At 38.2% G+C, this 27,419-nt stretch overlaps 4 protein-coding genes across 7 annotated transcripts in view; 1 reads left to right on the top strand and 3 right to left on the bottom strand.

Moving 5' to 3' along the window:
* Positions 1–4,428, bottom strand: part of LOC139954203 (prickle-like protein 2) — a 102,091-nt gene extending 97,663 nt beyond the window's left edge. Inside the window, exon 1 of the mRNA XM_071953917.1 lies at positions 4,293–4,428. The gene's annotated coding sequence lies outside the window, so the exon portion shown is untranslated. The remainder of the gene's footprint in view (positions 1–4,292) is intronic.
* Positions 11–22,779, top strand: LOC139954202 (pre-rRNA-processing protein TSR1 homolog). Of its 4 annotated transcripts, none has more exons than XM_071953915.1 (22): positions 11–176; positions 6,022–6,092; positions 7,088–7,174; positions 8,875–8,990; positions 11,005–11,197; positions 11,743–11,813; positions 12,343–12,499; positions 12,719–12,904; positions 13,381–13,528; positions 13,666–13,775; positions 14,370–14,492; positions 14,909–14,976; positions 15,223–15,315; positions 15,626–15,770; positions 16,333–16,384; positions 17,044–17,102; positions 17,619–17,681; positions 18,196–18,279; positions 18,711–18,813; positions 19,552–19,692; positions 20,071–20,145; positions 20,505–22,779. In XM_071953915.1, exons 1-22 carry the CDS (start codon positions 86–88, stop codon positions 20,690–20,692), a joined length of 2,424 nt encoding a protein of 807 aa, XP_071810016.1. In that variant the 5' UTR covers positions 11–85; the 3' UTR covers positions 20,693–22,779. The 4 variants fall into 4 exon arrangements, with proteins under 4 accessions (XP_071810016.1, XP_071810015.1, XP_071810014.1 ...); XM_071953914.1 differs by lacking the exon at positions 11–176 and adding an exon at positions 2,230–2,579; XM_071953913.1 differs by lacking the exon at positions 11–176 and adding an exon at positions 4,817–5,030.
* Positions 9,039–10,959, bottom strand: LOC139954184 (uncharacterized). Its single transcript, XM_071953883.1, has 4 exons — positions 10,951–10,959; positions 10,615–10,665; positions 9,921–9,999; positions 9,039–9,163 (listed from the first exon to the last, which is right to left on the bottom strand). The coding sequence occupies exons 1-4, from the start codon at positions 10,957–10,959 to the stop codon at positions 9,039–9,041; spliced, it is 264 nt and encodes an 87-aa protein (XP_071809984.1).
* LOC139954205 (protein DENND6A-like) overlaps positions 21,691–27,419 on the bottom strand; it is a 29,696-nt gene continuing 23,967 nt past the window's right edge. Inside the window, exons 14-15 of the mRNA XM_071953919.1 lie at positions 27,107–27,284; positions 21,691–26,333 (exon numbers count right to left, since the gene is read on the bottom strand). Coding sequence (XP_071810020.1) covers positions 26,211–26,333; positions 27,107–27,284 — 301 coding nt within the window. The 3' untranslated portion in view covers positions 21,691–26,210. The remainder of the gene's footprint in view (positions 26,334–27,106; positions 27,285–27,419) is intronic.

Here is a 27,419-nt window from a genome sequence, read left to right as displayed (position 1 = left end):
TCGCTGAGATGGCCACCTACTTCAGTGATTCATGGGACTTTTAATTATGTGAGAAAACAACAGTACAAAATGACGAACATTGGTCATGTTTTGGTTAAACACCGAGAAGAATAGAGACGTTGCATCGATCGACAACTCCCCCTGGGTGAAGGGCGTTTTGGGCCCACGGAATTCACGTCAGTATTACAATATATATTACTTCTTGAACTTAGCATAATCATCAATTGTTTTGATTATTTGTTAAAACAACTATCCAAGTTATTCTGAGTTAAATATTTTGAAGAAAAAAAATCTCTGGAATAACATATAAGCCCTTTTAAACTTTCTCTAGTAGGAAAGGACGTTACGTAAACTAATCTATTTCTACCTCCATGCACAGACATGGATGTTACGATACAAAACATTCAAAGAAAACAGAATGGTTAAAGTATAAGGCCCAAGCAATTAGGAGTGGTCTTGCTAAAATAAACTGCCGGATTAAACAAAACTTTAGTACAAACAAATAAATAAAACAATCCAGATTTTCATCTTCTTCTCTTTGTCCCTTGTCCTCGAACAAAAGCACACTTCCCAAACTCGTATGAACTTGAAACTTCGCACATAGTTAGATATGCATTAGGAGTGGAATAATGTGTTAGTTAGGTCATGATGACGTCATCCATTCTTGAGTTATAAAAATTCAAAGTTTATTATTTCGAAAAATCATTATTTTTGATCCACGTGATGGATTCTTACAATCGATACATAATCAAAAAGGTCGTTCAAAACTCCGTAAAGGCCTCGCAGACATGACCCCATTTTTACCTTGTCTTCTGGTTCAAATCAGATTTTTTGTGTATTTTCGTCAAAAATACATTTTTTGTTTTGACTACTACCGTACTGCGTTGATCACACCGGTTCTCGTCCGATCAGTGAAATTAAGCAATATCGAGCCCGGTCAGTACTTGGATGGGAAACCCGCTAAACCAGTTGTTGATGTTGTTGTTTTTTTTTTTTTTTTTTTTTTTTTTACTTCTTTTTAAAAATATTATATCAGCTTCGTTTATAGTCTGTTTTCAAGGCGTTTTCAATAAACATTTCCCTTTCGTTTAGTTAATCTCTTCTCCAAACGTCATCATTCATAAGTTCCTATGTCCTCAACCACAAAAGCTATTTTGACAATCTATACATCACATGAAAGGGGTTTACGTACTTCACAAAAATGGATATGTTGGTGACCTTTTCTTGACCTTTTGACCTTTCTAAACCGGAAGTGCATGTAAAATGCTTTGAAAAGGCCTATTTTCATGGGTTTTTCCTTTGATAATTGTCCACCAGGGTGTATTTTTGTACTCCCGGAAGCCGAACACCTTGTTTTTGTTATGACAAAAACTTGAGTCTAGTTCTTCTTCTTCTTCTTCTCAGCGTCCCTTGTCCGCTAACAAAAGCGCCTTTCCCAAATTCGTATGAACTTGAAACTTCACACATAGTTAGCGATTTATTAGGAGAAGAAACCGTGTGAGTTACGTCATGATGACGTCATCAATGCTTGAGTTATGAATATTCAAAGTTTATTAATTCAAAAAATCATAACTTTTGATCTACATGAGGGATTCTTACAATCGAAACATCATCGGAATCGTCATTGAAAACTCCGTAAACGCCTCACAGACATGACCCCATTTTGATGTTGTCTTCCGGCTCAAAAGAGAGGTTGAAAATTTCAAAATTCACGTCTAAGGAACAACGTAAATCCCCATTGGTATGTGCATAAACATTGCACGTAGGCATACACACAACGTGTAGTGTATTAGCGGTGCAGCAGAACACGCTCCAGTGATCATCCATTCTGCTTATTAGCGGCGATTGTCCGCTAAAAAAAATCACACTTCCCAAGCACATATAAAGTTGAAACTTCACACATAGTTAGATATGTATAAGGAGAAGAAACCATTCGAGTTATGTCACGATGACGTCATCAATTCTTGAGTTATGAATTTTCAAAGTTTATTATTTCAAAAAATCATAACTTTTGATCTACATGATAGGTTGTTACAATCGACACATCATCGGAAAGTTCGTTAAAAACTCCGTAAATGCCTCGCAGACGTGATCCCATTTTGAGCTCGTCTTCTGGTTCAAAATCGAGTTTGAAAATTCACAATTTCTTGTATAAAGAACTACGAAATTTCCCCATTGGTTGTGCGTAACACTTGTGGCGTACACGTGTAGTGTATTAGGTATAATTTATTTGGTGGCATGCTGCCAAGTTTGTTGTACTCTGTGCCATAGCGTGATATGCATAGAGCTATATAGCTATGCAGAACGCTGCGAAAACGATTTCATTTCAATCTTCAGCGTCAAATTGTTCAAATGTTACCCTTCTGATGGCTTAGTGGTCAATGTGGAATTGAAGACGAAGTTTCGCTGAGATGGCCACCTACTTCAGTGATTCATGGGACTTTTAATTATGTGAGAAAACAACAGTACAAAATGACGAACATTGGTCATGTTTTGGTTAAACACCGAGAAGAATAGAGACTTTACATCGATCGACCACTCCCCCCGGATAAAGGGCGTTTTGGGCCCACGGAATTCACGTCAGTATTACGATATCTATTACTTCTTGAACTTAGCACAATCATCAATTGTTTTGATTATTTGTTAAAACAACTATCAAAGTTATTTTGAGTTAAATATTTTGAAGAAAAAAAATCTCTGGAATAACATAAGCCCTTTCAAACTTTCTCTAGTAGGAAAGGACGTTACGTAAACTAATCTATTTCTACCTCCATGCACATACATGGATGTTACAATACAAAACATTCAAAGAAAACAGAATGGTTAAAGTATAAGGCCCAAGCAATTAGGAGTGGTCTTGCTAAAATAAACTGCCGGATTAAACAAAACTTTAGTACAAACAAAATAAATAAAACAATCCAGATTTTCATCTTCTTCTTCTCTTCGTCCCTTGTCCTCGAACAAAAGCACACTTCCCAATTTCGTATGAACTTGAAACTTCGCACATAGTTAGATATGCATTAGGAGTGGAATAATGTGTTAGTTAGGTCATGATGACGTCATCCATTCTTGAGTAATAAAAATTCAAACTATTATTTCAAAAAATCATTATTTTTGATCCACGTTTTTTTGTTTTACTTCTTTTTTAAATATTATCAATAGAGCGCGAAAAAGCTTCATTAAGAATAGTCTTCGTTCAAGGCGGTTAAAACATACATGCCCATTAACAGTCTTTTCTTCAGTCGTCAGTCAATATTTCCTAAGTTCATATTTCCTAAACTACATAAGCTATTTTGACAATCTGTACATCATATGAAAGGGCTTTACGTACTTGACAGAAATGGATATGTTGGTGAACTTTCGTTTACCTTTTGACCAGTTTAAACGGGAAGTGACTGTGAAATGATTTGTAAGGGCGTGGTTTTTTAGTCTTTTAGGTCGAAATAAACATCCTTTGATGCTTTGCCATCACACCATACAAGTCTGGCAAAGGTCTGGTTTAAAACAAATATTACCGATGACGTCACCAAACATACACTTTTACTAGATGACGTAATCATGTGGTTTTGACAGTTTTTGTAATTTGAATCATTTATTACAAATCTTGAGAACAAAGCAAGGTGTAATATTTGTTTTTTAATCCAGGCTTTTACTCCCGGAAACCGAACACCTTGAGTTTGTTCACAAACTCTCAATCTCTAGTAATAATCGTTTTTTATATAGCGCTTTAAGTTTAATACACCCATAGGGTGTCTAAAACCGTTTCCAACATTATTACCTCGGTCACTGGGCCATTTAATTCATTCCTTACACCATTTCAGCTCTCTGGGATGGGCAGTATGCATACAGCCTGTGCTGCCAAAATATGCAGTGCACTAAGCTAAATCAATCAAAAGAACCATCCTTGCCCTCACAGGTAGGTACCCACTTGCCCTGGTTGTGGAGTAGAAGTTTATACTTTTATAGCCAAGTGTTTGGCTCAGGCCAGGGTCACACGTGTGTCACGACTGAGACTTCATCCACACTCTGCTGAATCATGCTACCTCCATGCATAACCCAAGGACTGAACAGAATCATGACAGCCCGAATTTGGTGCCGTTATCCGCTCGGCAACAACACCCCTCTGATAATTCATTTCTAAGTACATTTTATGTCATACGGTGTATGTAACGGAACATCGGTGTCCATATTGTGTTGCAACATCATGTAAACAAAACTTCGGTACTAACTAAAACTTATACAAGTTTAATGAGGGCTTTATCATCATAAATCACAACTGAAAAGGTACTCACCCTTTTGGCAAGACTTTAGGATAATCAGGCGTCCATATCTCTGAAGTTAAAACTGATATAGTGATAACTGGTGGTCTTGAATACAAACTTTTCGGCTCAGAACAAACCCACACATCCACATGTATGTCAACAAAATACAACTATAGTCACTAGATTTATAGAGGGCGCTCTTCAACATACAGTCACGCAAACTCTCCTCACAGGTCAAAGCATGGAGGTCTAATTATACCTCCCTGGTCAAAGTAAGGCAGACTGGAACTTAGAAGTGGCCTGCCAGTCCTGCATGATTTTACCAACAGGGAAACTTTCCTTTATTGATTCTTTTATGTGTGAAATCCTTGTCTGAATCAAAACAACCACCCATTTGATTGACTTCAGAAAAGTGCACAACCTCCACAATTAATCATCGATCCAGGCTGAATAAGCACAACAAATTAATCCTCCATGGCACACAACAACCAACGCATGGGCTAAAAAAAGTGGCACGAAAGTTTCAAAAACGACCGTCACTCACAGTCGCATTCTATTAATATCGCCTCTTGGTGGCGCTGTTTGCCAATGCTGATTTCCTAATACCACGTGTAGTGATGAGTGGATGAACAGCAATCATCACTCTGTATGATTCAATCATGGCTGCGAACAGCGAGCAGGAAACACACCGATCGGGGCCATTTAAGCAACACAATAAAACACATAAGACTGGTAGACATCGAAGTAAAGGACAGATAGAGACAGTTGGTAAAGGTTGGCAGCATTTCAATGTCAGTGTTTATTTAATATTTATGTTGCCATTTTGTTTGGCCGTTTGTTTGTCTGTTTTGTTTGGGGGGGAGGAGGGGGGGGGGTGGTATAATAAAAATATTCAAACCAAAATGTAATTTACATTATTATTATTGGTTGTGCCATGTTCCTTCCTCCTAGTTGTACTCAAAACCAACCCAGTAATTACTCCTAGAATTGTGAGGTTCGTTCCGCAATCCAGGCGATAGCCGAATGAACAAACCTCGAGTCAGTCTTGTTTTATTTTGTTAAGGGAGTACCCAGTAATAAATAATAATTTGGGCCCTTCTCCTTCTTCCTTCCTTGCTCTATGTTTAGGGTAGTTGCGATATTAACGTATCCCTCCTCCTGATCCTTGCGGCCGTCGCAGGGAGGGTTACATGTCACTATGGCAACTATGTTTGTGCAGCCTTCAAATTAAAGTTCAAATTCAAGATTGGAAGATAAACGCACTTTGTTTTGTAGTGTAGTAGTGGCTAGACACACTGAGACTGTAGTCTTCCTTGTTATAATTTTAATAAAAAGTGCTGCTTGAAAGTGAAGATTACTACTTTTACCTACATGTTGACACATGGATAGTTTTTATACGGGGAAAAAAAGTTTGACATAAATACTAAACATGCTATTATAAATTGTACTTTTGTAGCATTGACTGGGGGTTGATGAACACAGTTTAACCTTCTTGTGTCATTAAATAATAACACAAGAAGGTACAATTAACTGGCTTTTCTGTCCTCGTTCAGGAGCTTTATAAACACTCAACAGTCATATGAGCGGGTTCCCTGATCAGCCTGTAGGGAGCCGCCAGTGCTCCGATGGGGAGTCGTGCTGGCGCCCCCCACCGGTCGATCGGCACCGCCGCTACAAAATCGGTAGTTTTTAGTTTTGATAATTGTAACACTCCTCCCGCCACTGGGGTTTGATTTTTGTCCTTCCTTTCTTTTTACAGGTAGAGTGAGTGTTAAGACCCAATCAAGAAAAAACAAACATGAAATCAGTAAAGTCAACAGACGTCATCAGGTAGGGAGTCAGTGAAGTAGTAATTCAATTCAAGTCAATTCAACTTATTTATTTCATCACAGATTACAAGTAAAAAGTGAAAATTGTTTTCCCTGTGTGCACTAAAAAGATTCAAATTTTATAGTTGTAAGCAATAAATAGGCTAGTTCAAATTTTAAAAAGAGAGAAACGTTATCAAAATCTCACCATCACTGATTAACATAGAAAAACAACAACTAAGTTACCCTATGAAAAGTGAGTTAAAAAGATGAATAGCACCGGGTAAAAAAGATAGTCTGAACCGGTTTGTGCGAGTAGAGAGAGAACAGTACCTTCCTGATAGTAGTCCCATTCGGGGCCAATCCAATTGACCCCAGCATGACCATAATCATATTTTTGCACCAAATGAATTCCCTACAATTCTGCCTCATTCTTGGTCATGAAACTTGCAGATCAAACCATGTGCTTACATTAGAAGCTACTACTAGCAGATAGCTGTCCTTCTGGAGTTTTCTAAAAAGCATCACACATTTTTCAAAGTTAACTTTTCAAAATATCTATACAAAACACCAAGTTTGGTCAAGCGCCCTAAACAACTCTACAACAACGGTCAATCAATTGCTACCTGGGTTGGTACCAGACTGGTTCACTCGGCGTGGCGGGGATAGGGTTGCTTCATTGAGCACAATAATATGATTGCAATGGTGCTGGAGCCAAGGATACGTAGTGTTACCTTCTAATTGTTGATATGGGGTTAGAAAGCATTTCTTATGAAATATATTATGGTTGGAAAGATGATTCAAAAATAGTAGGGCCTGATGATCCACACAAATGTACCCTTAACTTGTGTGGCTTTCTTATCTACCTCATGAATTGACTAAGCTTGCCATTTTGTTGAACCAAAATTTTTGACTCTACAGTTACCCCTTTTTTAACCTTCTCAGTTTTGCTTCCTACACTCTGTACAGCTTCACATTTTACTCATTCCTAGAGTCTTTTTGAATCTTATTTTACAGGCAGTCCAGAGGAGACAGACTAAGAGGGAAGAAACCTTAGCCAGAAAGAGAAACGTCGGAGGCAAAGACACACCTCCCCATCTTGTGGTGAGATGAAATTTACATAAGTGGTCAAGTTCATACAAGGACCAATGGTTTTACTAGTGGATATTAAGTGACACATGCAGGACATGCGCAGAGAAGTTAAAGTGTTCACTACTCTAGTTGTGTCATGTCTACCAGAACTCTACTCGTTTTTCTAATTGGTCTGCTGTGCACCATGCTATGAAAACGGCTATTGATATTCAGCGATGCAACCATGCCCGGTAGGCTGGTTCCAAATAGTCGACTAGAGTGCGGCTAGACTAAGTTCGGTTAACTAACTTAGTTAAACTATGGTCAATGATAGTTCTTGGGTAAATATGGTCAGTACTGTAACTGTAACATTGTGTATAGCACACTCTATTGTAGAAATCATGTGAGGCAACCAACCACCGATCTAAATAACAAGAGTCTTCATGATGGACATCAACTGAACTGTGTACTGGTGATATTTACAAGAACTCAGATTCATATTCATAATAGTACATCGGTTGCCATGGGGTAGTACATCGGTTGTCATGGGGTAGTACATTGGTTGCCATGGGGTAGTACATCGGTTGTCATGGGGTAGTACATCGGTTGCCATGGGGTAGTACATCGGTTGCCATGGGGTAGTACATCGGTTGTCATGGGGTAGTACATCGGTTGCCATGGGGTAGTACATCGGTTGCCATGGGGTAGTACATCGGTTGCCATGGGGTAGTACATCGGTTGCCATGGGGTAGTACATTGGTTGCCATGGGGTAGTACATCGGTTGTCATGGGGTAGTACATCGGTTGTCATGGGGTAGTACACTGGTTGCCATGGGGTAGTACATCGGTTGCCATGGGGTAGTACATCGGTTGTCATGGGGTAGTACATCGGTTGTCATGGGGTAGTACATCGGTTGTCATGGGGTAGTACATTGGTTGCCATGGGGTAGTACATTGGTTGCCATGGGGTAGTACATCGGTTGTCATGGGGTAGTACATCGGTTGCCATGGGGTAGTACATCGGTTGCCATGGGGTAGTACATTGGTTGCCATGGGGTAGTACATCGGTTGTCATGGGGTAGTACATCGGTTGTCATGGGGTAGTACATCGGTTGTCATGGGGTAGTACATCGGTTGCCATGGGGTAGTACATCGGTTGTCATGGGGTAGTACATCGGTTGTCATGGGGTAGTACATCGGTTGCCATGGGGTAGTACATCAGTTGTCATGGGGTAGTACATTGGTTGCCATGGGGTAGTACATTGGTTGCATGCTACCGGTAAAGTACCTTGGTTGCTACATGTACAGCGCATTGCACTCAAGCAGCCTTCTTGTAAAAATAAGACATCACATGATTCACTCTAAACCATCAAAAGGCAGAATATTTGTGGGGTAGTAAACACTATTTCTGAACTTGCCCTGTGGGTCCCGGCCACTAAAAGATTTAGAGCTTTTGGAAACTGTTTACCTACAATGTACAAAAGGACCTATGATATAAATGCAAAAATAGTAAATGACCTGAGGTTTGGACCTTTGCAGAGTCTTTCTCAAAGGCTCAATCTATTACTCTGCTGGGGTTAAAACATCGGGCCACTATTAAAGTATTTTGCTGTAAATATTGTTCTTGATCGGTGACTGGTAATTCAAATTTATATCGGTGTTTTGGTATAACAAACCAACTAGTTGTTGAACACATTGTTTTACCGAAGTGTTTGTTTATTTGATGTACTCAGGCAGTGATTGGTCTACACCCAGACTGCGATGCCAAGGGATTGGTGGAGAAACTACAGTCATGTGACGAGTCAGCCATCCAATCAGTGAACAGCAATGGCATCATTACTGATCTATGGTAGGAATATTATTACAGAAATATTACAAATATTATTGTGTACAATTATTATTGACATTTGCATTTGGGTCTACAAATTGTATGTGTTAAATAAAACTTAATTATTATATGCGGTTGGGCTACAACTTGTATCTCCAAGCTCACTGAAATAGACAGGTTCTTGAACTGGTTTCCTTTAAACAAAACGAAAACATAATGAACTCAATAATACAAAATATAATGAATTTATTTGATTTTAGCTGGTCTGAAGAAGTACAGCTTTCACAACTACTTCAGTATTCTTTAAAATCAGTCCTTAAGAAGGACTATAATAGTGGTCTGACATGTGGATCCTAGAAAAGTATTTCTTAAATGCTAGATTGAGCCACTGAGAAAGACTCTGAGAAAGACTCTGAGAAAGACTCTGAGAAAGACTCTGAGAAAGACTCTGAGAAAGACTCTGAGAAAGACTCTGAGAAACACTCTGAGAAACACTCTGAGAAAGACTCTGAGAAAGACTCTGAGAAAGACTCTGAGAAAGACTCTGAGAAAGACTCTGAGAAAGACTCTGAGAAACACTCTGAGAAACACTCTGAGAAACACTCTGAGAATGACTCTGAGAATGACTCTGAGAAACACTCTGAGAAAGACTCTGAGAAACACTCTGAGAAAGACTCTGAGAAAGACTCTGAGAAAGACTCTGAGAAAGACTCTGAGAAAGACTCTGAGAAAGACTCTGAGAAAGACTCTGAGAAAGACTCTGAGAAAGACTCTGAGAAACACTCTGAGAAAGACTCTGAGAAAGACTCTGAGAAAGACTCTGAGAAAGACTCTGAGAAAGACTCTGAGAAAGACTCTGAGAAAGACTCTGAGAAAGACTCTGAGAAAGACTCTGAGAAAGACTCTGAGAAAGACTCTGAGAAAGACTCTGAGAAAGACTCTGAGAAAGACTCTGAGAAAGACTCTGAGAAAGACTCTGAGAAAGACTCTGAGAAAGACTCTGAGAAAGACTCTGAGAAAGACTCTGAGAAACACTCTGAGAAACACTCTGAGAAACACTCTGAGAAACACTCTGAGAAACACTCTGAGAAACACTCTGAGAAACACTCTGAGAAACACTCTGAGAAAGACTCTGAGAAAGACTCTGAGAAAGACTCTGAGAAAGACTCTGAGAAACACTCTGAGAAACACTCTGAGAAACACTCTGAGAAAGACTCTGAGAAAGACTCTGAGAAAGACTCTGAGAAAGACTCTGAGAAAGACTCTGAGAAAGACTCTGAGAAAGACTCTGAGAAAGACTCTGAGAAAGACTCTGAGAAACACTCTGAGAAACACTCTGAGAAACACTCTGAGAAACACTCTGAGAAACACTCTGAGAAAGACTCTGAGAAAGACTCTGAGAAACACTCTGAGAAAGACTCTGAGAAAGACTCTGAGAAAGACTCTGAGAAAGACTCTGAGAAAGACTCTGAGAAAGACTCTGAGAAAGACTCTGAGAAAGACTCTGAGAAAGACTCTGAGAAAGACTCTGAGAAAGACTCTGAGAAAGACTCTGAGAAAGACTCTGAGAAAGACTCTGAGAAAGACTCTGAGAAAGACTCTGAGAAAGACTCTGAGAAAGACTCTGAGAAACACTCTGAGAAACACTCTGAGAAACACTCTGAGAAACACTCTGAGAAACACTCTGAGAAACACTCTGAGAAACACTCTGAGAAACACTCTGAGAAACACTCTGAGAAACACTCTGAGAAACACTCTGAGAAAGACTCTGAGAAACACTCTGAGAAACACTCTGAGAAAGACTCTGAGAAAGACTCTGAGAAAGACTCTGAGAAACACTCTGAGAAACACTCTGAGAAACACTCTGAGAAACACTCTGAGAAACACTCTGAGAAACACTCTGAGAAACACTCTGAGAAACACTCTGAGAAACACTCTGAGAAACACTATGCTAGCTTCCAAACCTCAGGCTACGAACTACTTTGTGCATTATTTTAGGTCCTTCATGTGAACTGTAACTTTGTTTTCATTCCAGTGTGCCGAGATTCAACAAGCGTGTGGCGTTTGTAACCCCACCTCCTGATATGACTTCCATCTTAGATGCTGCTAAGACTGCAGATTCCTTGCTTTGTTTGGTATCACCCTTAGAATGCTGGGATTCTTGGGGTGACCTCTGTTTGACCTGTCTCTTCTCCCAGGGGTTGCCTGCCACTACATTAGTTACACAGGTAAAACAACACACCCTAAACTGCCCAGAACACCTTCCAGGCCTGGAATGAAACAAAGGTCACAAAGGGCAAGGCCTCCATTAATAGTAACAAATAGTAACAACAATAATGTGGCTTCTAATTGGGCTCATATTGGTCACTCAGTGATGCTCAAGGCGCGTAAACACTAGAGTATTTTCCTGCAAGGTATGGGGGAGCTCTGTTATTCATCCAGAGTGAATATGTCCATACATGAAGAATAATTCCTAATAGAAATACATGTATATAATCTGAGATGCGTTACTGCAATAAGTTTATCAGATTCACAATTTGGGACGTAGAAACTGATATTGTTTTACATAACCACAATACTTGAAAGTGAAATGTTTCTATAAATGCTTAATACTGCTGTAGGCTTTTAACCAATAGTTTTGCTTGCCATTAATGTTAAGAGTGTTAACAAAATGTCTACCTGCCCTTTTAGGAGAAGGCTTGGGTTTTATGTGCAATTTTGTTTTATTGCTAAGAATCCTTAATGCAGGATTCTCCTCTGGTTTGTCTGACAGGGCTTGGATAAGGTACCGATTAAGAAGCGAAATGACATCAAGAAGGTCCTTCAGAAGAAGATTGAGAAGAGGTGAGAAAATTGAGTCTATTGACGTCTGCAAAAGCCTCGAGTCATGCTCAAAGTCTCTGTCAGCCCTGATTTATAAGTGTTCCTGTTTTTGAATTCCTACAAAGTACTTTCAAGATACTTCTTACAAGTATCAGTTTCGGTTAGGGTTTCGGCATCAGCTTCCAAAAAATAAACGACAGAATTTTTGAAAACTCTAGAGGAACAAGACTTGTTTGAATTTCTACCCCATCCACTGAGCAGTCTCAAACTTCCCCTACAAACATCACGCTGCTCTACAAGGTAGTCGTGTACACAACATCACCATCCTGTCATCATCCCCAAATCAAGCACTTCTCAACATCAGAGATCCTGTATATCATCCTGTGCTAGGCTCTGGAACTCACTACCTGCTTATACCGTTGTAGCCTAATCAACCTAGTCTTTCTCATCCAGGGTCCCCCAAACCCCTTGTCACAATAGTGAAAAAAAAGAGAATATACAGTATTGTGAATGCAATTTGCATAACATTAATTTCATTCTTGTTGGTCAGGTTTCCCGATAAGAAGTTGTACACATTGGATACAGAGCAGGAGGGGCTGTTGCTTCTACGTCACTTGACCGATCAAAGACTACAGCCAATCAAATGGAGGGATACAAGACCGCATCTTCTAGCTCGAGCAGTGACCTTTGAACCTCAAGAGGAAGAGGTCAGTAATGGTCACAGTTAAACAGTTGTGTGTTCTCAGTTTGGTTTCATATAATGGACATTGTACCTTATTTCTAGTTCTTTAATCTTAAAAGAACCATTCCCAACATATCTATTAATTTGATTTTTTTGCTAATGTTACACCAAAAATCTCAAAACTTCTCGGTTTTGCTGTGAGTTTCTATGACTCAAAGTGATTTAGTAATTTGTTTACTAACAGGGATCCATAGGAACGCTGAAGGTGTCTGGATTCCTGCGTGGTTCACCCCTCACCGTGAATGGATTGATCCACTTACCAGGGTTTGGCTCGTTCCAGATGAGTCAGATTGATATGACCCCTGACCCCTGCCCTATGACTTCAAGAGTTCAAAAGAGAAAGACGAAAGGGCATGAATCGATGGAGGCTGTAAGTTGAATTTACTTTTAAAGGATTCGGGTACTTGTTTGTACGACATACGACACAAACGTCCACATTTACATTAAACTAACACTATTCAAAAATTATGATGGTAGAAATTTAAAACCAAAATTTTATCGCTGAAGTGTTGTAGTTCGTGAGAAATGAGTACAACAATGATACAAAAATAATTTTTATATCTCTGAGAAGGCAATAATTTTAGAAGTACAATGGATTTAAGTGACTCGCCTGAAAACAATGCTCTGTGATTTTGACTTTTTTCCTCAAAAACTTGTTGATTAACGAAGCTGAAACTTCTACAGGTAAATTATATTACATATATCTTTCTTCACTGTGAGTAGGGATTTATGTCATGGCCCAAAAACGTGATCAACAATTTATGCAAATCTTAGTCAACAATTTCTTTATACCTGTAGATTTATGAGGAACAACAGACATTTTAATATAGCATTGTTTGGATACAGGATGATGAGAGTCAAATGGAGGAAGGAGCGATTGTATTAGACACAGCCGACCCGGATAAACAAGAAAACTTAGACAGTGAAGCAGTCCCAGATCCTATGGAGGGTGAACAAACATGGCCGACGGAGGAGGAACTGGCAGAAGCAGAAGGTTGGTTATGCAAAGAATCTAGTCCAAAATGGTTGTTGGGTTGACCTGTGACATGTCTGATAAATTGACAATCAACAACAACAAACATCTGCTTAGCATTGATATTTTCTAACCTGTCTTTGTGTGATTTACTTCAGCTACCCTAGAGGAGTCCAACACTAAGCAGACAGTGAAAAGAGTTCCTAAAGGAACCTCAGAATATCAAGCTGCCTGGATTGTAGACAGCGACCATGAAGGCCAATCTTCAGTAAGTAGGTTTTGAAACATTGCACAGCGACCATGAAGGTCAATCTTCAGTAAGTCTAGCTTTACAGAGTTCCTTCAAACTTGAATCTGCTCAATGCAAACTTTGTTGGAAGATTATCAGGTTGTAGTGTCATTTTGCTGTAAAACTGTGTGATAATGGTGAGCTTTTTATTGCTAGGTGGCAGTAGACTTACCAGGTAAATTTTCATTGTTAACATAGTTTTGAGCATGCAGACATTTCAAATGGTAAGTCTGCTGCCACCTATATGTACAGTACACAAAAGCCCCACATTAATGTCTACCATTGCTTTGTAGATTTATTTCAGATAAGAACTTGCTCTTCTTAGTTCCGAAAGAACTTGTCATCCTTGCTTCTGAAAGATCTGTACTTGCTTAGTTTTAAAGGAATCTTGGCTACATGCCTGAAATCAGGAGTTAGCGGAAGCTTTGGGCATTTTGTGGCCGCTATGAACTCTAAAGGGTTAATAATTGTTTGTTATTTGAATACAAATAATTCACCACAGAATACAATTGTATTTCCTTTCATAAGTGGAAAGAGTTTGTAGCATATTCTTGTTTATTTCTTATCTTGTAGGATGAAGATGATAGTGAAGATGAAAATGAAGATGTTGAATTCCATGATGCAAGATCTCAGGATGACAGTGATGATGAAAGACAAGCCCCTAGTCAAGCAGATACTGATATGGACTTTGATAGCGTGAGTGCATATCCCAAGATTTAGTTCTTATGTTTATTTACCAAATCAAAATTATAAGCAAGTGTTAACAGGCACAGACCACTGACGAAACATAAACTGTTAGATCGTACTCAAATGGTCTAAACAAATTGAAGCAATTTTCACAATCTGCTTTATAAGTTTTTTATAATGAGCTTCTAAAAATAAAAGCTCATTATGGTGCATAACTCAAGTATCTTGATCTTGGACATGTTAAATTTGACTGATGTACTTTTGTATACATTGTACTGACCATTGTTAATGTCTTATCTTTACTGGCATGTATTGGTGTTCATAAGTGCTGGTAGGGATCACTTTAAAGGTGGAAAGTTTGGCTGTAATTTAATTAATTTGGATTGATTGATTGAATGATTGATTATTTATGTTTTTTTCTTCAGGTCAGTGTAACCGAGGGCAACAAGGCCAACTATGATGTAGATTTCGATGAAGATCAGGAAAAGGCAATGTGAGTTTTTTAATATAAAGTTCTCCTTTAAAACTGATGCGTTTGTGTGACGTATTTACAGGTTCTTTTGTGTTAATTGAAAAGTTTATTTTTTAATTTTCTAAAAAACAAAACAAGTACTTTTCCTGTAGCACCTCAGTCTTTATGAAATGTATTATCATGACACGCTGCTTGATCAACTCTTGGCAGTACGCTTGGCACGGTAGTATTTCAATATTAATTTTGTTAAAATCCATTCTTGTACAGGCTTGAGAAGTATCGAGAGGAACGTATGCAGGTCATGTTTCCTGATGAGGTCGACACACCTATAGACCTAGCAGCAAGACAACGCTTTGCAAGGTGAGTTTAATAAGCGCATTTAAGGCCTTAGAGTGGGAATGCGAAGCAAATATTGGTGACGCATAAATCGGTACGGGTTCACATTCAAATTGTGATGCAAGAAAATTCACTTGGCACGAAGCATTCACAAGAAATGTGTAGCTGCTTGATTTTGAACTATAAGAAAAGCACATGTTACAAGGTACTCAGGTTAAATCAAAGCATACAAGGAATGTAATTCAGATATAAATTGATTGATTGATTGATTGATTGATTGATTGATTGATTGATTGATTGATTGATTGATTGGTTGATTGAATAATTCCTCTAGATACCGAGGGCTAAAGAGTTTCCGAACGTCACCTTGGGACCCCAAAGAGAACCTTCCCCAAGACTACGCTCGTATCTTCCAGTTTGAGAACTTCAATCGGACAAGGAAACGAGTCATGGCTGAGGAACGACTGGGAAGAGCTGAGGTTGGTAGTCTGTGACTAGGGTTAAAAGTTTGTCCATTAGTGGCAAGAGAGCTGAGGTTGGTAGTCTGTGACTAGGGTTAAAAGTTTGTCCATTAGTGGCAAGAGCTGAGGTTGGTAGTCTGTGACTAGGGTTAAAAGTTTGTCCATTAGTGGCAAGAGAGCTGAGGTTGGTAGTCTGTGACTTGGGTTAAAATTTTGTCCATTAGTGGCAAGTATAATGAAAATTGTGCCGCCATTTTTCTACCATTGTTGGCAGTCTGTGAGGTCTCCCAACTTTCACTGAGCCCTGTGTGGTTTGTCTGTAGACCCTTATCATGGGGCGGCCATTTTGATTGTTCCCCCATCATTGTGACCAAACAGAGGCTGCAAGAAAAAATAGTCTGGTTCTTTCTTGTTCTGTTCACTGAATGTCAACATTTTTTAGTCAATAGATAAAGGAAACATGACCGTGAGTGGTGGAAATAAGATAGGTCTATTATGCTTTGTGAACGAAGTTTTCAGCTTCATTATGATTGAAAGCTTTTACTGATTTCTATATCGTTACTTGTTCTTTGTTACACAGCCTGGATGCTACATTACAGTTCATATCTCAAATGTCAATCGAAGTTTCATGGGTAAGTGTTTCTGGTTTTCCTTCAAACCTTTTCCTAAACTGGTGAAGTCCCTCAGGTTCTGAAGATGGTTTTTTGCATATGTAATTTTGTTTTAAAAAAAGGAACATAATCTTGACCAGACATGTTGGGTAGAAAAAAAGAACCTGGAGAGAAATCAAGAATATTTAAGTGTTTTGTGGAAACAAATGCAACAGCCACTGCCCAAATCAGGCGATTCTCATAAATAGCAAAATGGAAACTAAACATCATTGATGTAACATGTTAAATGTTCTTATGTAGGTTTAGAGACATTGCATGGTGAGGTATGAATGTATATCCGGTTTGCGGTAACACTGTGCGTTATCTACTTTGCTGCATAGATTTTTGTTCTTATAGAACTTGTCTTGCTTTTTACTCAAAGCAAGATCAGTTCTTAAACAACAAAATGAAATGTTGTTAAATGTTCTGTATGTTGATGAATGCTTATGTTGTAGGCCCAAATAAGTTGATGGACTTGAAAGCTCTCATTATATTTGATGAGAAATTAAACCCAGTTATGAGTTGGGGCAGTGTTTGGTTTTTGGCATGAGGTGTCACAAATGGTCCGATTTACTGTTAGTGTTGCTGTTTGTTTTCATAATAACAAGATTAACTAACTTATAATGTTACCTTACTTCTAGATGACTACAATCCCAAGAAACTTCTGGTTGTTTTTGGCATGCTACCTCATGAGCAAAAGGTACAGTACCATTTGAGGTCATCAACTTGAGTACAAGTATATAGTTAGTTTTCTTCAAACCTTTTCATTTTTTGAATGTTGATTTTCATAAAACTTTATGCTAAATTTTATATATATATTTTTTAAAAAGCTGTTTTTGTAGATTCAAGAAAGTTTGAAGCTTTCATGTATGGTATTGCATGAGAAAATCCACCAATTATAGGATGAAGTTTATTTAAAACTATAAATGAATTATTTTTAAGGTCTTGGCATTATCACATGTTCACCAGCCATGTACAAACAGTTTGCATGTTACATGTGTTTTGTGCATTGTCTCTGTCATATATGCAAACACATGTGTATGTTTTTCATTTGAAATGGAATCATCTCCAGTATCAAAAATCATTTAGAGAAAACAAATTATTTAAAAAGATTTCTTATCAATATATGTTTAAGTTTTATACTCATGATTTTCTAGATACGCTATGATTATGGTGATGCTTTTTTAATAATATTTATTCTTTTGTTACTTTGTAGATGTCTGTGTTGCACTTTGCCATCAAACGATACCACAACTTCACAGAACCTGTGAAATCAAAGGTAGATTCAGTAATAATTACCGGATTCTTATAATACTCAAGGTACTAGAACAAAGAGAACTGTTTTTAAGACATTTTGAAAATGTTTGAATTATGAGACTGATTTCTGTAGCACCATATAAGGGTTTACATGGGATAGCGGTACATTCAGCAGCAATGCCAGACACAATGGAACGAACCCCTTCTCTAAGCCAAAAGTGCAACGGAGTTATTTTACATGCATTACACAAAGCATGTGACTTGCAGCTTTACATCTGAAAGATGAAGCAACAATGATTAAATGTCTTGCTTTAGAACACAGGTTTCAAGATCAGGATATGAACCCCCATTCCGCTGATCAGAAACACCACATGTCATACTTCATTGTCGCCAATGTTTAGGCCTTTTCTTTTGTTTTACTTTGTGGGGACAAGGCCTGTTTTGTAAATTGACTCTGGCATGCAAAGCCTCTGACTATTTAACAAACGTCCCCATCAGTTTGTAAAATGTTCTTGTTTATTTTGTATTGTTTGCAGGAGAGACTCATCTTCCAAGTTGGTTTCAGACAATTTTCAGCGTGTCCCATCTTCTCTCAACACTCAAACGGAGACAAACACAAGGTATAGCAACTTAAGTGTCTTGGCTGGCATAGTTCATCTTTAATTCAAAACCAAAGTGGATGATAGTGAATGGTCAGATTGTAGGAGGGTTGATATTCAACACTATTTACAGCGTCCTTTCCTAAACTGAGTTTCACTTATCTTTAAATGCAAAACCAAGAAGCAGTTTCTTGAATAGCCTTTGTGAAAGACTCTGCTAGGGTCGAAGCCTCAGGCCATGAAGCTGGCTCTATCAGTCCGTCATCTAGATATAATAATAATTGCATTTGGGATAATAGTTGCCTGACATTTGGACCCTAGTAGAGTCTCTCCCGAAGGCTAGATTGAGCGTTTGAGAAAGCCTGTACAGCTTCTATAAACTTCTCCCCGTGACCCCTTACTCCTGTATTTCTGTGCTATTATTATTTCTACTTTGTGCTTTGTGTCCGTAGTATGTACGGTTCTTATCGAAGGATGATGCTGTTGTAGCTACAGTGTATGCACCCATCACGTTTCCTCCTACTACGGTTCTTGTATTCAAACAGAACATAGACGGTAAGATTCTTATGCCACCATCTTGGTCTAGAACCCTGTTTATAGCAACAGTCATGAGTACAGAATTTTGTAGCAAATAAGGCCAGACTATATATTTATTTCCTGTTTCAGATCGGTTTAAGAGTTGTACCATGATGTTATTGGCATGATTTATGGTATGAAATGATATCATCAACACTTATAACAAAATATAGTCTTGTTACTATAAGCCATCCCAACTCTTCAGGAGTATGCAGCCAAATGGGTGCACATGTTTGTTTGTTTCTTTGTTTGCTTAGATGATCTTACTCTACCAAGTCTGTCATGGGAACTCGGCAAACTTCCACAAGGGGATATAAACGCCAAGCTGACAACAGCCAATCTCTCTCAAGCAAACATTGGTTTAACGTCTTTGATTATGAATTGCACAAATCAAGAAATTGTGATTCAGTAATTGGACGACATTACTTATTCTAGTCATTGTGAACCACTGGTCCACTGCACAGCATTCACATCAACAATCTCTACCCATGGTGTGGCAGGATTGAAAATAATGTATTCAATCTTAGGGGATTATCAAGACATGAAACATTCCACCATAGCAGGTGTGACAATGATTTTCCCTGAATAGTGTCTGGGGCTAACGATTTAAAGAAAAGGGTTTTCTTGTTCAGGAGATTTATTATCAATTAAATGTTTTCTGAACAATTGTTAGGGAAAACCAATTAAATGACTCTTTATTATATCCTAACTCTGCAGGAACTCACAGTCTTGTAGCTACTGGTTCCATGCTAAGCGCTAATCCAGATCGTATTGTCACTAAGAAGATTTCCCTAAGCGGTCATCCATTGAAGATAATCAATCGCCAAGCTGTTGTTAGATACATGTTCTTCAACAGAGGTAAGTGTTAAGTTTTTTAATTTTAAATACAATCCTTTGATGTCTTATATACTCTGTCAACAGAAAGACTCAACTACTGACAGAATAAACTGCTCTATATAACTGACTCTGCGGTAGTGCAGTTAATTGCGAGCCTATAAGCTAAAGTAGTAGTCCCAGCCAATTTGCTATACCTTCCGCCCAGCTAATAGTTAAAAAGCTGGACAGTTCTTTTCAGAACTGAGAAGTCTCCTGAACATCCGATAAATCTATTCTGTGGTAGTAGAATAAAGCAAGACAGTTCTCTAAGAACAAACTCTACCTAGCAAGTAGATACACTCATGGTGTTACTGCAAATCAAATATATATTTTCTTAACATTGTTGCATACTTTTTGCAGAGGACATCATGTGGTTCAAACCAGTGGAGCTACACACAAAGTGGGGGCGTCGTGGGCACATCAAGGAACCCTTAGGTGAGTATTAAGCTGACAAGGTTCTACAACTCATTTGACTGGTTTGTCTCTGTGCCTTGAACACTCAGCAGGGTGGATATGTGCGCATTACAAGTCTTATTATTATTATTATTACTACAATAGTTTCCAATAATCATGATTCGGTATGCAAACCTATTCATGAAGAAGCTTGTCTGATATGACAAAAGGATATTTGTAACACTTTCTGTCAAAACTCACAACAGGATTTATTTGCTCATCACATGGCTGAAAAGACCTTTCGAATAACACTGCACAGAAGCCTTAGTTGTTGAGTATTAAAAGCAATCTTAATAATGCAAGGTATTAATATTTTTCCCAATGGTGTATCTCCATTCCAGGCACTCACGGTCACATGAAATGCATCTTTGATGGCAAGTTAAAATCTCAAGACACAATCTTCCTGAATCTTTACAAGCGAGTTTACCCCAAGTGGACCTACGACTCAACATGTCAACGAGCTCTTAATGTAACATCCTGCACACCAATGGGCGATATGACACATGATGAGGACATGGATGATTACTAAATCATTGTGCAAAGAATATTTATAATTGAATTATATTTTCTTTTTATCTGATGAACTGGGTCAAATTTCATAGAACTACTTAATGGCTTAGTTTGTGTTTACTGTGCAAGTTTTCATTTCATATCTCTGCTAACCGTAAGAATACAACAAGGCATACTAACCTTTCAGTGCTTACTGTATCAGAACAATTGACATACATGTACCAATCAAAATCCATTGTGGGTGCGCCAGCTGGCCGCCTCACTTTTTGCTAACCTGTAAAATATGCTTAAATGCTTAACAAAATTGTTCTGCTATCATGGCTATAGTTATCACGAAAATTTGATTACCGTTAAGCAGCGTCATGAAATTGGCCCCTCGCTTCGCCTTGGTGCCCATTCAAAAGGTTCACGAAGGACTTTAAAAGATAACCATGGAATTGTCCATTGCCCTGTCAAAGATGAGATTCTAGGCCTGCACTTAAAGACACTGGACACTATTGGTAAACCAGTCTTCTCACTTGGTGTATCTCAACATATGCATAAAATAACAAACCTGTGAAAATTTGAGCTCGATTGGTCGTTGGAGTTGCGAGATAATTATGAAAGAAAAAAACACCCTTGTCACACGAAGCAGTGTGCTTTCAGACTTGATTTTGAGACCTCAAATTCTAAACTCGAGGTCTCGAAACTTCAGAGGGAGCCGTTTCTCACAATGTTTTATACTATCAACCTCTCCCCATTACTCATTTACCAAGTGAGGTTTTATGCTCATAGTTATTTTGAGTAATTACCAATAGTGTCCACTGCCTTTAAAACCATAATTGGTTCTCTTCAACTGGGAGTAAACATGGTAAATGGGACTCTTCAAAGGTAGTGATTGTAATAGATACGCTATAAAAAACCTTTTGGGCTGCATACTCGGGAAAGGTTTTATTTTTGCCTCAACATCTGAGGTCATAAAAGTGTAATGTGAATTTAAAACATAACAAATAAAACCAAATGAATAAAATAAAATAATTAATCCTCACAAGTCCTCTTTCTTTAATTTCAATCCAATTTTAAGGTTAAGTACACAAGATTACGATTATACGTTGATTACACATTTTGGTTTCTTTTTTGTACAAAATTACACAATGTAAAAACATGCATTGTTGATTTCACTGTGCAAAGGCACAGAGTGTCAGTTCAAAGGGGAAAAAGTGCGCTCGTTTAAACATTCTTGCATTTATCACCATAGTAACAGCATGATTGTAACTTAATTATAAATATGAGGTAAATATCATGAATGCATCCAAACTAATCATTGTATCCAAGACTTTATTGTATAGCTTTAGATTTTATTCTAGACAAGTTGGCCACTAAAGAAAACTCCCTTCTTTGAGCAACTTCAACCTAGCTTTTCTAAATCAACTGCGATGCATGCTACAGGCAAAGTAAACCTTTTTTTTAAACTGTTTGTTTTAATTTTAAATAAATGTAGATATATACAATAAATCTAATCTAAACGCGCTAGCCTTTTTGAGATATTGTTGACTATCTGGTGCGGTCATGTCCATGCAGAATAAAAATAATCCATAAATAGAATACAGTCTGGCCAACGTTTCATGACATTGTATGGAGACAAGTTTCTCAGATTGCATTGTTTTGGAATCCCTTTTCTCTAAAACCACATCATCAAAAGAGAATTGTCTCTCAAAATGTTGCACATTACCAACAGCTGCAGTGCTTATAACCAGTCATTCTTTTTTTTAGTAATCACCAAAGGTTTAAAATGTTTGGTGGATAAAACTATAAGAATTAACAACCTCTACAAGATTAAGTATAATGAATGGTGTGGCCTTGTGTGCAAAACTGTGGTTGACATTCGACAAACCTTGGAGTTGGTGTCCGTTAGTAAGACACTACATGCCGAGGTCAGTGAGGTCAGTGATTAAAGCATTGGGCCAGAGTGAAGGATTCATTTAAATAATGATATTTGTACCTATTTATGGGAGACATATTGTAATAAACTTCTCACCTGGACACATTGATGCACACTAAACGCTGCGATGGATCAATTAAAATTATATGGAAGTTGAAATAAAACTAACCACAAATCAATGGAAATTGCATGTAAACACTATGTTTTCTGTTGTGTATTGTGCTGAGGGAGAGAGCATTTCAAAGTACAGAGATGCAAACTTTTTAATTTTCTTTTTTTAGATTTTGAATTTTTTTTGCATTAATGTTTCAAGTGGGCTAATAAAAAAATATTTTTGTGCGACCCCATCTTGTTTGACCCCAAAAATAGTAAAGTATACAGTTTCCGTATGTTCACCTCCCGCGAAAAAAAAAATCAGTCCAGGGTGGTCCCTATTTCTGGGATACCAATGTTTGCAGTTCTGCGAGGTGGGGTGGTTAAAGACATTGGACACTATTGGTAATTATCAAAGACCAGTCTTCTCACTTGGTGTATCTCAACATATGCATAAAATAACAAACCTGTGAAACTTTGAGCTCGATTGGTCATCGGAGTTGCGAGATAACTATGAAAGAAAAAAACACCCTTGTCACACGAAGTTGTGTGCTTTCAGATGCTTGATTTCGAGACCTCAAATTTTAAACTTGAGGTCTTGAAATCAAATTTGTTAAAAATTACTTCTTTCTCGAAAACTATGTCACTGCAGAGGGAGCCGTTTCTCAGTGTTTTATACCATCAACAGTTCCCTATTACTCGTTGCCAAGTAAGGTTTTATGCTGATAATTATTTTGAGTAATTACCAATACATGTAGTGTCCACTGCCTTCCAAAACCTCACCACATAATATTTCAGATTGTTTTTGCAAAGCCTGGTTAACTCTGAAAGTTATAAATGGTTTTCTTATCTTTTTCTAATGGTAGTCCCCTATTTAAAAAAATGGAGTCTATCAAAAATGCAACTGCACATAGTTGTGCATTGTGAGAGAGAGAGAATATTTTGACAGGTCTGCCCAAACTTGATGACATTATAACAGTTTGGTTGATAGTATTGTGAGCTCATTGAATACTTTAGGATGAAGATTAGTTTACTTTCCCCCATTAAAAACAGCACATTTTCCTTTCCCACTCATTATCTGTCACAATTTGCATAAAAGAAAATACATTATAGACAAAAGACAAAAACCATTATTTGTGCGTTACCCATTCAGTGATGTGAGTAACATATCCCCTCATACCACAGTACTATTAAAAACAGGCATTTTACTAAGGTGGGATTGAACCCAAAAACCTTTTCATTCTAGAGCAGATGTCTTACTACTGGACCACCGAGACTGACCAGAGATGTCTTACTATTGGACCACCAAGACTGACCAGTGAATCTTGTATTTTAGCAGTGGATACCACAAATAATATTGTTGCTTAAAATATGAATGATAAATGTTAAAAAGATAAAGGCATGAGATTTTCTTCAGGGTTGAACCTGCAACCAACTGGCATCACTCTCTTAATAAATAACTACTATAACATGTACATGTAGCACAGTCCTTAACAAGGTTATCAATTAATACTGTACACTATGTTTGTTGGCAATGAATTTCCTACGATGGACAAATGGGAAGGGCGCTACTTGGTTTGGTTTGGATACAAAAGTGTTGACCCAAACTGAACAGTTCTATAGACCCTGTGACCTATGTTTACATTCAAACCACCCTCTATTGACAAAACACTGTATACGTCATGTTTCGCCGGGCAAAAAGACACGTAGTCATGATAAGATTAATACACTTTCTAGCTGGCTGCCAAAACACAAACGTTTTGCCCGGCGGTATGCGCATGAATCATGTTATGGTTTTCGAGTGACGTCAGAGGTCACATCGTCTATAGTCAGCTGCATGACATCACAAGATCAAACAGCGCCCTCAATGAGGTCAATGAAAGACCAACCATTGGCTGAGAGTTGTGCATGCTTAGCGCAGACACATTTCCATTAGCCTTTTTGAGACATGGTGAACACTATTTGAGTGCACTATATGGGTTTGGGTGTAAACAAAGTCTTGATTGGCACATTTCTGGCGAGTGAGGGCGCACCACAAATTGCTGGAATAAAGCTGTGATGATTATGGGGAGTGCATGCAGTGAATATTTAGCAACAAGGTCTTAACAAAAGTGTTGCCATGGGCAGATATGCAGTAGCATTTTGTGACTTAAATACAGGGGGGGGGGGGTCCAGTTCCATTCGGAACACTGTTATGCTTTTCACTGAGCAGCAATTTTGTTTAGTGTTCTTAAACACAGTTTTCCAAGGAATGGGAGTTTGTGGCAGTTAAATAAATCATTCTTTTTCTGTGAGGCACACTAAGGTCAGCCATCTTTTGTCTTAGGTTTTTACACAAATGTTCAATAAAGTGTCAGGATAAATTGTCTGCTGTGTATTTTAGTTCAAAATAGTGCGAAGATGAGCCGTTTCTTGTGAATAATATTGAAAATGGTGCAAGGTCTCATGTACAAAGGTTCCAATTGCTTCCAGGAAATAATGTCTTTTGCAGTGTGCAACATTTATAGTCCAAGGTTAGATTGTCTTAAATTATGTTCAAAATAGTGCCAGGAAAAGTTGTCTCTTGTTTATGTACAATATAATTTTCATTTCAATATGAAAAAATACTATTAATCTGCTGTACATCAAACAAGACTTTCCTTTGGCTTGTGAACACCACAATGGTAATGCAATGCAACCTTCTACAAGTGCTCATTATTGCATGACAGTGACATTGCCACCAACTGTATGTTATCAGAATAAGCTTTTGACCATTCTGTGGTTGTTCAACTCATTTTGTATAGAAAAAAGATTTCTCTTAAAAATAATGGTCAAGTCAATCTTGATGAAGCACTCTTATTGGCTGACCTCATTCTGAACTTTATGATGCATTCTTATTGGCTTCTATTTTTAGGCGTGTCATGCCTATTGGCTCTGGATGCCTGGAAGCGTAGCATTGATGAACATCTCCAATAAATCAAGCATTCTTATTGGCTGTTCAGGGCTACCAGCTTTGGCTGAAGACACACTCTGATTGGTTGATGTCCCGAGACCAGTCATTCACTGTTACCCCCATCATGCCTGATGATAAAAGGCCTGCATAGGTAGCTTTAAGAGGAGGAAGTGGCGATGAAAAAATGGCTACGATTCCTGCACCGTTGTACATCAAAACATTCTGAACAGGCTCTCCTGATAACACACATCTCTCCTATTGGTGACTGACTTATCACAAGCCTCTTTGTATTGGCCCTTTTCCAGCAAGGCTATTGGCTCCATACTCAAGGAGCATTCTCATTGGCCAATCACATTACACAACCACCATCTAAATGGCTACTTTCAAAATGGATCTCTCCAAGTTGAAAACTTTGTAATTTGAAAGCCTTGTAATTGGTTCACCATAAGAAGTGCCTTTTGTGCTGTGCTGTAAGCTTCTCAGCTCATCGGAGCAATCCGATTGGCTCATCTGAACACAAACACGCTCTCATTGGCTGCTTTCAAAACAGTCAGCTCTCCTATTGGCTACTCTCTGACTATAAGCCGTTTCTTATTGGCTTTTCAGCACTGCCTGTAGATCCGATGGAAGTGTCGTTATAATTGCATCTATGTGTGATGTTAGTCTTTGTACAAGCTCCGGTTTAACTTGCAAATTTTGGTCCAAAATATCAGCCTAGGAAAGTAAAGTAAAAGAAAAATACCAAGATATTAATCCTTAATATGTCACAAACTATACATACCACTGATATCCTGACATTGAAACCCTTGAGGTACCCTTGGGTGTGATAAAGGACTATTATATAATAACTGCATATGTTGTTATTGCTACTGGTAATTCATGCCAATAAAGAAAGCTGTTAAAATGATTACAATTGTTAAATTATTAAGATCATTTATTGAGAGTAAAACAAATGATGACCAGTGTTCTCCCTTAACAGCAGTTGAATGCCAGTTTAAACAGCAGTGGACTAGTAAAAAAGGACCAGTACAGCTGGCTAGTTTCTTTGCTTCCCAACGCTACATTTAAATCAACTGCTTGTTCAAAATACAATTCCATTCCAATGCTGAAATGAAAATATGAACCAATGAGAAAGCAGGGGGACCAGTAAAATGCAAGCCAACTTGTCCCACTGGCTAATCAATGGAAAAGGGCAAATCCTGCAATGCCTCAAAAGCAAACTTAATCACTCTGATTCCAAATTCTGAGGAAACCAGTTAGACAAGGGAACTTGCAAATAAACAGAAGCACCAAGGTCAACCCCTACTCTTCCACAAACGTGTTCTGGGTTCTTTTCTAGTCTAGTGCACTACACTACAGCTTAACGCCTCATCCAGTGCCAAACACCCACTTCCTTGGAACATTATTGTTTCCTTTACAGTATTTTTCAAAAAGATATGCAGAACAAGTTCATCATTTGCCTTCCAAGACCATAAACCAAAACTTACCATTTTTTCCCTGAGTTTGAGAACAAGGTCAACGACCTGTACCTCCTGTTTATCACTAGTCCACTGCAGCAAGTCAGCATTACACAATGCTTCAAGGTGGAGTACCGACAGCTTGTGGTTCACCTCCAACTGACGCTGCCAAAACCAACCCTCAAAATTCTTGCTGCTGAAAAATTTCCTGTGAATTGAAGTTAAAATATGACATTTTGGTCTTATTTTTGTTTCATTTCAGTTTGGTTTTACTGAAAGTACCAAACAACAAGTTCGAAGACTAAAAATATTCAGTTTACAAAAGTGACATCAACAATAAACC

Source organism: Asterias amurensis, chromosome 2 (assembly GCF_032118995.1).
Source record: "Asterias amurensis chromosome 2, ASM3211899v1".
Classification (NCBI taxonomy): domain Eukaryota; kingdom Metazoa; phylum Echinodermata; class Asteroidea; order Forcipulatida; family Asteriidae; genus Asterias; species Asterias amurensis.
This window is presented reverse-complemented; position numbering and strand designations above follow the sequence as displayed.